This window comes from Papaver somniferum, chromosome 6 (genome assembly GCF_003573695.1).
Source record: "Papaver somniferum cultivar HN1 chromosome 6, ASM357369v1, whole genome shotgun sequence".
NCBI classification, from domain to species: Eukaryota; Viridiplantae; Streptophyta; class Magnoliopsida; order Ranunculales; family Papaveraceae; genus Papaver; species Papaver somniferum.
The window spans coordinates 97,183,940-97,195,487 of NC_039363.1; the positions used below are offsets into that span (position 1 = coordinate 97,183,940).

Consider the following 11,548-nt stretch of genomic DNA (forward strand, 5'->3'; position numbering starts at 1 on the left):
AGAGAGAAAATAATAGAGATATGAAGGGATAAGGTTTAAGGAGAGTGGGGAGAAATGGACGCCTAGAAAACCAAACCATAGAAAAAGCTAGGTTCACCGGTCGTTGAGCAAGGGGTAAAATTGTAATAATTCAACGACCAACTTAAACGCTATGGACTGTGCTCTGGATTGTTTTTTATATCTACAACGGTCTTGACCGGTCCGCGGTCAATTGACCGGTCCGCGGTCAATTGACCGCCATTGAGGGTCGGGACCGTGGGTCAGGAAAACCCCAATTTCCATTAGTGCTTAAGGATTAATTCATCATTTAATCCTTTTATTAATTCAGCTCGAGCTTCAAGATCAGCTAGAAATGTGTCTGCAATTTCTACCCATTACATCACCTCCTCTTCAGTTTTGAGAGTTCCTGCAGTTGATAATTTTGAAATGTTGGATACCAGTGTCTTTATGTCATTTCTTCGAATCCCTTCACTTGAGATATCTGATTCGACGGAGTATCTTTTGCAGACAGCATAAGCGATTTCTTCTTTAGCCTTGTAACTTTCAATGGAAACCATTCGTCGCCATTTTTGACAAATTGAAAACAGACTCCTGCATTGGCAAACTTGACATCCCACAGGCATGCTCGACTATCCCTAACCCACAAAATGCATCATTGTTGGCATCCGTTAGAATTTTCCCTTACTCCGTAGTTTTATTCATAGTAAATTTATATATCTCTACGAATTATTTCTTGCAGCTTAAACATGAAATTATATTTCGTAAGGAATTTAACTTGACATTTATGAGTTTCTTCCTCTTCCCATGAGTTGATAACTTCTTTAGACACCAATTTCTTCAACTGAGCATCAATAGCATCATTAGTTTCAACACCCGATTCTGCTCAGAACCATCTTCCACTTCTTCTTCTTCTTCAATTGCATATTCTTGTTATGTAAACAATCTCTGTTCACAGTGGTTTCCTTCAATTAGCAAATGCAATCTACTAAATACGAAAGGGAGCCGGAATTTTTAAAATGCAATCCGAATTTAATTATAAATTTCACCAGAATCTGAATTTCATTCATAGATTTCACCGTGAAAAGTTACAACGACTAATATATTATCTCAACAGTCGTTCTGCTTCTTCTACAAGATGGATCAGATCAGGACTTTGTATGTGAGGATTAACCCTAATTTCTATATCATTTTGAAGAAGAGGATCGAATAAGAAGACTAAATCTGTATATAGATCTAAGAATGAGATAAGACTGCAACCTAAAAGAAAGAGTAGCGGTGGGAAAAGCTCAGATTCATTTAAGGATTCTCTTAGCACTTTGAGAAAATTAGGCTCACGAAGAATAAAAGAAGTCGTAAAAGAAAAACATGGAAGAAATTTTAGAAATTCTGGGTGTGGGAGAAATTTTCACAGAGGAAATGGATGCGCGTCTGAAATTTTTTGTCGGTGGGTTTGAAAGTAGGAAAAATATGAAAAATGGATGTGATTGTAGTTTTCACTTTTTACATCTCATTGAACAAATCCTAGGTTATTGCAACTCTTCCATCTCAGTATAGTCCACTTAGAGCATCCACAGTGGGCGAGTATAACCAAATTTATGGGATGAGATCCTAACACAGTGGGACGGAGTAAAGATCAAATTTGGACCAAAGATCAAATTCCAGACCAAATATGGTCGCGACCAAACCCCAAATTCTAATATAGTCGGGCGTAAATTTAAAGTACGCTTGATGCTGGGCGTAAATTTAAAGTACGCTTGTTAACGGGCGGAGATTTAAATTACGCCCGATGAAATTTTAATTAAATAAAAAAAAAAAAGGAATGAGGCGGACTTTTAAAGTCCGCCTGTTAAAATTTGCAAAGAATGGGGCGGACTTTTAAAGTCCGCCCGATGGAAATTTAATGAGGCGGACTTTTAAAATCCGCCTGTTAAAATTTACAAAGGATGGGGCGGACTTTTAAAGTCCGCCTGATGGAATTTTAATGGGGCGGACTTTTAAAGTCCGCCTGACGAAATTTTAATCATTTACCGTTGCGTCACACCACAGACTAAACCCAAAATTTGGTCTTTTTTTTGATCTTTGATCTTTGGTTTTGATCGCACCACTGCAGTTGCTCTTAACAGTATACTTTAAGTAATTGCTGTGGGTTGCAATTCAATTTGTTTCATTTGCTGGAGTAGACCCCGCTTCATCCAAGTTACCGGGTATTGCGATACTCATTCATTAACATACTGTAGCTGTAGTCATCTGGATCAAGGCCCCTTTCCACCATCCAGTCCCATAGTTCAATTGCTTTTTCTAGACGACCTGTCAAACACAGACCGCTGATCATGGAATTACAAGTAATCCGGTTGGGTTTTATGTTTATCTTCTCCATCAATTCAATAAAACCTCAAGCATCTTCCATCATCCCATCTAGAAGTGGCAAACAAGTTGAAACCCGCGAGATTAACCCGTGCCCGGACCATGAAAATCCGAACCCGGACCGGTTGGTTTCTAAACAAGCCGGGTTCGGGTTGGAGAAATGGTGACCCGTAAAAAAACGGGTTAACCCGGTCCGGCCCGTACAATCACGGGTTAACCCGTTAACCCGCACTTCGTTTTTGCAGGGTGTCACTAATGTCTATACGTGTTTCCTCTCCTGCCAATCTGCCATGCAGCCATGGTATAAAAACAAAAAAAACCCTACTTACTTCGTCTTCTCCGTCCGCACTTCCCAGCGGCAGCCTCAGTTGTCAGTTCACAGACAAAGTTCTTTCGTCTTCTCCGTCTGCTACAACTTCGATCTTGGAGGATTTGAGTCATTTGACTCTTGAGTATTCTCTGTGTAAGCAAGCGGGACTGTGGGTGTGGGAGAAAGACTGAAAGTGAAAGAGGGGAACTGGAAAATCCAATCCGTAAAGGAAAACCCTATTTCTCTTTTATATCTGTAAATCCATGTTTTCAAAACCCTATTCTATTCTATATCTATAAACCCCTTTTCTCATACCCTATTTCTCTTCGTATCTTCAAAATCCCCTTTCTTCAAAACCCTATTTTTGATTTCAATTCTCATCAGGTAATGTTATGGTTTTCGAAAGTTAATTTCTTTTTGTTTTGTTTTCAATTTTTTGGATGTTAGGGTTTGAACTTAATTTTTTTTTTTTTTGAATGTAGAAGTCCTTCATGTGCAAATTAATCTTTAGGTAATTTGAATTTCTCCATCACTTTGATTCTATTTGAATTGTTAGAGGTTAATTTCTTGATAGATTGTCCAGTAACTCCTTTCTTCAATTTCTCTGTTAAGGTTTCAATTGAAGTTCCTTTCTTTTTAATATTGTGTGGAAGACCTCCAGCCTCCAGGTGCAGTAATTTCTCAAAGATCTTCAGTAATTTCTCAAAGATCTTCAGGTATAACACTTACCAGTGTCTCCAAATATTGCGTAGAAAAGAGATTGAAGATGTTTTTTGGACAGTTAACACTTTTTTTGATTAACCACACAATATATATTTTGTGCAGGAAGTGGTTGTTAATATCTTTATTGTCGCACTTGGTGATACAAATTACAAACAATGGTATTGCTACAGTCTCGGAGGATTTTTTTCTTTGTTGAAAATATCATCATGAACTGATGAAGTACTGTAACTAAAGTATTTAAACTACTAATGACTAGTATTTGTGTTCCTTTAATCCTTTAAATGCAAAAGTAGTCTAGTTTTGCAGTTTTGAGTTTTTGAATCGAAATATCAAATGAATTAGATGAAATGATGAATGTTAAATTAAGTACTTAGGTTGGGAAGGAGCTTTAGATGGCCTGAATGTGGCCGGAAATAGCCCAGAAATCGATTTCTGGCGAGTTGACTCAACAAAAACCAGCTAACCCGTGAGCTCCCGTGAACCCGCAAGCTTTACCCGGGACGTGCGCGGGTTGGAGAAATGACCACGCGTGAATAATTTCAACCCGCAAGCTTAGGCTTGTATTAACCCGTAACCCGCGGGTTGGTCACAAGCCAGCCTCGGCCCGCCCGTTTGCCAGCTCTAATCCCATCTTTACAATGTGAATTAATTAATATACTAAAAGTTATTGTATCTGGTGAAGTCCCTCGATCCATCATTTCATCGAAATATTTTCTTGCTTCTTCCCGTTGACCATGTAGGTAATGACCATGATTCATAGAATTGTAAGTTGTTAAATTTGCAGAGATTCCTCTACTGACCATCTCTTCAAGCAGTCTCTTTGCTTCATTGAACCGACCTGAATTTCAAAGTCCGTTGATCAAAGAACTGTACTTCAAATCTCGCATTTCAGAGAAGAGAACCAAAGATTGATCAACTAAACCTCCTTTGCAAAGAGCATCTATAAGCGCAAAATATGAAACAACATTAGATCTGCAGTTCCATTTCCGCATCATGTTTCTTAGCTGAAGAGCAGACCTCACTTCACCAGTTCTACATAACCCATCAATAAGAGTATTACATGTAACCACATCAGGTTGAATACTTGTCTGAGTCATTTTAGCAAACACTTTGAATGAAAAAAGAATGTTTTCTTGAAGACACAACCCTTTAATTAGTGTATTAAAAGTGAAAATATCTAGATGATAACCTCTCTTAATAATCTCTCCAAGCAAACAAAACCCTTGATCAACTTTGCCTAATTTAAACAAACAAATGATCAAAATGTTAAATATATACAGATTAGGTTGTACCCCAGATAAACTAATCTTCTTGTACAACATAATCACATCTGAGTAGCATTTAATCTTGGACAGTGAACTTAATACATGATTAAATGTACTTTTAGTTGGTAATGGCCTTTCTAAAATCAACATATCAAAGTATTTCAAACCATCATCAAGATTTTTAATTTTTCCAGATTTACACTCTTCCCCCGCATAGCTCTCAAGTTGTCATATGTTATGATAGTTATGGCGAAGAAATGAATGATGATAATAATTATAGATTTCTCTTATGTGTCTCTTTTTTTTTGATAAGTTTTCTAAAAGGCAATTAACACGAGGAATTCCCAAGAAATGCCGTAATCTCTGTCCCGATCTCATCTTCTCGGTTATTTGTAGCTTGGGAAGTTTATACCAATAATCAAGCTTGTGCTGTTTTATATGGGCGAACATTATAAGTATGCTGGAAATTTTGTCCAGTGTGCCTTCATAAGTTTGGCTCTGTTGTTATCCATTCTTGTATTATATTCTTTGAGTCTACTTTTTTTATTTTTGGAAACCAAAGATTTTATTACTAAAAACTGAAAATTACAGAAAGGGAAAAATTTCCCAGAAATAGGAGGGCTAACTTAGCTACACTATTTGCCACGAGCCCGCCCCATTAAGAGAACGCTTAACATAAATAAAGAAAGTAAATATGTTTTTACAATCCGTAAACAAGGAAAAAAGTTTCTGACTGATAGAAGAATTTACAACATTTACCAAAGAGAGATTATCCGATACAAATTTTTTTTTCTCTTTGTTAAACTCCTTAGCTCATTCTATAGATGTTAGTAAAGCTTTTGCCTCCGCTTATATTATCGATTTGGTTGATGTACGCCAACATCTTGCGACTAAATTTTTTTATTGGATTCATAGCAGACAATTCTGCAACCTGCAAGAGAATAATGTTTCCCAACATAAGCATCGACAAAGCAGATGTTAGCTGAGGAGTAAAAAATATCTGCTTTAGAGATGAATAAAGATGTTGTGCCTGATTGAGGTTGCTCATATGGTTGTTAATCCTATGAATAACATTAACAGGGCACAACTTTACATGATCAATGCTAGCTTTGCATCTAACCTTCCATATCTGCTACAAAACTGTCACATAAAGGGAGTGCATTTTATCCGAATCAATAGTAGGTTTATGTGCAAACCAGCTAAGAATTCAATTCCTTAATGATTGGTGAGAAGTAACCCGAGATAGATTTAAAGTAAACCAGATTTCTCTAGCAAAAGAGTAGTGGAAGGAAATATGATCAAAGGATTCAGAACACATACAAAAATATGGACACATCTCATCGGCAACAACTCCAAATCTAAACAGATAGTTTTTCAACGGAAAAATATTATTAATGCATTTCTAAATAAACAAACGGAATTTAAGAAGCGTATACATATGCCATAAACAAAGCCATTTGAGTGTCCAGAAGTAGTTAATGCATCTAAGAGGGTCAACACCAGAAGGAGGAGCCGAATTTGAGTAATTTTTTCAATCTGATCTGCAACAACAATTTATTAAGGGTCGAGAGGTCCCATTTAGTATCAAAGGGATTAATTAATTACGAAACTAGAGTATAATCTTATAAATGGTATTCAATTGGTATGTCTAAAAGAGGCATATCAATGTCAATCCAATTATTTTCCAAATACTAATTTTATTCCCTATATTTAATTCCCATATATGATATTTTTTTTACTATATCTAATCCCCTAGTCAGGCCCTTCCAAATCGTGCAGCTTTTCTTAGATAGATATTGCACCGGTTCATGTTTTAGGAAATATTAAGATTTAAGAATCTTGGTACAGAGAGCATCTGGATCTGTAACTATTTTCCAGGCCATCTTTGTAAGCACAGCAAGATTAAATTTAGACAGACTTTTAAAACCCATACCACCATGTCGTTTGGGCAGGCATAAGCTTTCCTAAGCTTTAGGATTTAGTACCTTTTCTTGGGTTGATGTCCCCACCGATACTTGCGTTGTGGACTATCTAATTGTTTAATGATTTCATCAGGTAAGGGAAAACAGGTCATATGATACATGGCTATGGAATTTAGTATAGATTAAATTTGTATACCCCTACCAGCCTGAGGAATCAGTTTTTCCTTCCATCTATCTAACTTACTTTGCATTCGGTGAATTAGAGGGTGAAAACTTTGAACTTTGTACCTATTCAAAAATAAAGGCACCGCTAGATATTTATCACTAATTTTCATGGGTTTCATTTGTAACATGGCAACTAATTCTAATTACCTAACTCGAGGCATTTTCTTTTTGAAAGTGATGACACTCTTAATTGGCTTTATAACTTGTTCATAAGATCTACTAAATCGTAAAAGAAGTTGTTGCACATACCTAATTTAGGACTTTTTATCTTTCGAAAAAAACAACACACCATCTGCAAAAAAAAGGTGGGTGATAGAAGGACCTGAATAAACAGGTTTTACCCCATGTATCAGCCTGAGAAAATAAGAGGGATAACACATCCATATATATGATAAATAAATATGGAGATAATCTATCTCCTTGATAAAGGCCTCTAGTAGGCTTGAAAGACTGAAAAGGAGAACCATTCGGCGAAAAGGAAATAATATGAGTACTAATACATTGAAGGATCATACTGAAATGCGGAGTTACCAAAATGCACCACTAACTTTTTCTTAGGAAACCTGTATGGATTAAACTCAAATACAACTCTGGGAGTTACAACTTAATGAATCTCAATCAAGAATTATATGAAGAGCTTATATTTCCTTCTCTCACAATTAGTATGTAAATAGAGACAAGTCCGTGATCCTGATTATTCCGTGAGAGTACTTGGACGATTCCAAAGATCAATCAATTTGTATCCAACAATTGCGATGCACTTGTCTACTTGAATTGGTTTACGTACAACCTGTCATATTTTAATTATAAAGATAAACAATATAATGCAGAAAAGAAATAACACAGACACCAGAATTTTGTTAACGAGGAAACCGCAAATGCAGAAAAACCTCGGGACCTAGTCTAGATTTGAACACTAAACTGTATTTAGCCGCTATAGACACTATCCTACTATGAATACTTCAGAATGGAATGTAGTTGAGACCAAATCAACTGTCACATCGATTCAGTTACAGTCGCACTCCTTATGCCTCTTGAATCCCGCAAGACTCCGCGCAATTGATTCCCTTAGCTGACATCCTTTATAGCCTAGGAGTTGTTTCAACTCAATTGAAGACTTTAAACCAATCTTCCTTCCATAGATAAGCCGATATGTGATTTCCATTCTGAACAAAGATCAAGGTGAGGTAGGAAATCGATTGCAATACACAAAGCCTAGCAAACCTCAAAATTCGGTCGTATGACTCCCGAAGAGCAGCCTAGATTATTATCCACCTCACAAGTAGATGCTTGCGGAATCACAAAGTCTGATACGAAGAAACTTTGTGATTTTTATCTATCTTGCTTGTTGGAGCTAAAGGCTCAACAATCAAAACAAGATCAAGATACACGAACAATCAAGATAAAGATAGTTGGACCTGGCTTCACGAATCCCTAGGTGAAGTATTCTTAGTTTCTAAACCTAAAAAGGTTTAAAGGAGAGGACGACTCTAGTTTACAACTAGGACACATAAGAATAGTATCAGGGATTCAAAGATCCCAGTTGTTTGAGATTCTCCTTATATAGACTTTCAAGATCAAAGTTGCTTTAGATTTAAGTTAAGGTATCTTTGGAATCAAGCAATCAATAATCACCTTTAGATGAAAAACTTGAATTGAGATTAACATAACTTAATATACACTCTGGTTAGAATGAACCATAACCGAACCGTGTACAATGGCTTGTTCATGAAAGGTTAGCCGAAACTAGCCAGTCGAACGATAAGCTTAACCATTTCATATAATACTTTAAGACTTAATCTTGAGTCACAAATGTGGTCAAACATGTATAGGTAGTGTTTTTGGAGAGTTGTTCAAATGTCGATTATCTCATAGAAATAATTCTGATGCATCTGAAGAATATTCGACAGGGTAAGTACGTGTACTGTATACTTGGTCGTGAGTATTTTTGTCATGGTATGTGTACCGGGTATGTATACCCTTAAGATAAAAACGGGTTCAGGAATACTCAGACCTTTCCGGTTTGCATACTGAGTATGCATACCCTTTTCAGTTTAAAAACCAACAGATCTTTTCTGGTTTGCATACTAGGTATGCATACCTTCCTGGTTCACGAGTCAACATACCTTTTATGGTATGGATACCTGGTACGCGTACCAAAAAGTCTCTGCCGAATTATAGCTACGCTAGTTCGTGTACTGGGTACATGTATTGCGGCCCTTGTATAAAAATTCTCCCAGTATATGAACTGGTATGCATACTGTCATGTATTTAGATTTACAATAGTTCTGTACCTCTCTAATAATCAATTTGAAACATTCCCGAATAACATCAATCACTCATATCACTGTTCCAGGATATTTTCAAATGATCAAATCTTGGATCATAATTTAGGTCATAAAGAATAAATTGTTCTTTACCAAATTCATCAAGTATGAACAAATGTTCTTAAGCTTAATATATTTCGAGAACGGTTAACAAGATAAACTTGACTCGGAATTTCTACTATGCATGTAATGTCAAATTTAGTCATGCGACATTGTCTCATAGATAGAAAGGTGAAAACTTGAGTAATAGGTGGTTCAGTCTTCACTCACCTTTTGTTGATGAATTTCTACAAAATCTTTGGTTGATCTTCGCGTTCAAACGGTAGAACGCAGTGATGTCTGGTACTCAACTACAAACTTCTATCCTAATCCGAGACTTGACTACATGTAGACTAGAAATCAAGATATGGTTTTGATCAACTAAATTTTAAAACAAGCTTGAGATTGCAACACTTGTGAGTTCGACCGAGCAATGCCCTAATACTCTCCCCCTTTTTCAATTTTAGTGACAAAACTATCAATACACATGGATTAAAAAATAAAGCTTCAAAACTCCAGAATCCATCATGCTTGATTTCCTTGGTTCTTCAACTCCTTCAATTACTTCATGTTGCAATGACTCTGAACGTGTTCAACTCAGCATCATTGTTGTTGAAGATCCGTAAAGATAACAACTTGGAAAACAAATTTTCTCAATCGTTCTTATACATAAACATAAAATTATTATCTTGTCCAAAGTTCAATTGTATCACAACTTCGAATTAATACTACGATGATATGTTTCTCCCCCGTAGTCAATACTTACATCTTTTGCATAATAAGTGAAACCTTTAGATGTTAATTCACTCCCTCTTACATAATAATCCGTAATCCACTTGTATGTAGTGCGAAGCTACTAATTAATTCTCTCCCTTTTTGTCAATAAAAATTGGCAAAGATATGAAAATTATGGGATCATAAAGAATTCAAACAAAAAACGCTTCAAGACTTAAAGGAAACACATATAAACTTTTAATTTAGATGACATCACAGAGTATATATTAATTAGCATCTTATCTAGGAGATTTAAGATACAAGCATCCCCTGTAAATTCCGCATCCACTCTCCCCACAAAGATATAACAATTAAGCACAAGATAACAACATGAGTGACCTTGTTTTTAATAAAAATAAGGATTTTGTCGGACATTAACAAATCACATGGATTTGTATCTTAAACATCGACATAAATTAACCTCAATGCCAGTTACAAACAAGGAGACAATTTTAATCGATATGACTCAACATAAGAAAATACTGCGGAGTAGATAATGCAGTAATTACACAAGAGTGTGACTACGAATAGATCAATACTGCGAAAAACTTTCACATAGCTTGTTCTACTTTTAGTTCATAAAGTTTTATAGATTTAACTTTTGAGAATATATGAGATATCAGTTCAATTGATAAAAAGTAAAGGACACGTATATCTGATAAGACTTTGCAATACATTAAACCAATAATGATTAGATACTGCAAGTTCATCTTCCAAAACCTCTAGAATTTAAATAAATAAATATAAAAACATGCAAGATGAAAAGCATTAGAAATATCTTGTGTACTCACATTATTTTCGATACCAAACCCTAGTTATCCTTCTTGAACACAAGAATAAATTCTCACAAGAAGTTTCCTAGTACTTCAAATCCTTGAAAAATTCTTTATCATCTCCGAACTCCTTATCAACAACAGGCATAGGAACATACAGTTCATGAATAAAAAAGTTAAATCCTCCAAACCTATTAGGATATTGTTTGAAAAGTGTTTCTTGTAGCTCAAGAGATTTTTGTAAAATCGCTTTCAGTCCCTGCACCTCCCTCTTGGTTTTCTTAAGTTCTTCAAGAACAGTTGCAAACCTTTGCTGATTGGAGCGGCCGACTCTAGGTTTCTTCATATTCTTCCTTTTCCTTTTAAGAGATGAATCAAAAGGATAAGGCATATCTTTTCCTTTCTAGTTGGATAAACATCAACAACCATTAGAGCATAGATTTCACGAGAAGATGTTTTGCTTGGAGTCTCCATAATCCGTAGGAATAAAATGGATTTGTGAAAACACAAATATATTTCTCAAATAAGAATTTTTTTTGTGAAATAGATATGAGTCTTGATGAAAAATATTACCATGCAGGGTTTCAGAAAAACAATAGTTCACGTACTATAAAAATACATAAAACCTAAGAAGAATGAAATATCACTTTTATCCTTCCTTAAGTTTCTACATAGATCAAATTTTTCAATACCATTACTTGAGACATAGATTAAAATGAACATGTTGGTTGATTAATCAAAACCTTAGTTGATTTATGCCATTCTTGACTATATCAAAATGTCGATATCCACAGACTGTATACAGTGGTAGCATCAGAAATGACGC

General features: G+C 35.6%; 1 protein-coding gene across 1 annotated transcript; it reads right to left on the reverse strand.

Annotated features, from left to right (window-relative positions):
• Positions 1 to 374: 374 nt before the first annotated feature.
• LOC113291166 (pentatricopeptide repeat-containing protein At3g22470, mitochondrial-like) lies at positions 375 to 4,494 on the reverse strand. The gene is made up of 4 exons (XM_026540731.1): positions 4,320 to 4,494; positions 4,014 to 4,235; positions 2,202 to 2,307; positions 375 to 591 (listed from the first exon to the last, which is right to left on the reverse strand). Exons 1-4 carry the CDS (start codon positions 4,492 to 4,494, stop codon positions 375 to 377), a joined length of 720 nt encoding a protein of 239 aa, XP_026396516.1.
• Between the last annotated feature and the right edge of the window lie 7,054 nt (positions 4,495 to 11,548).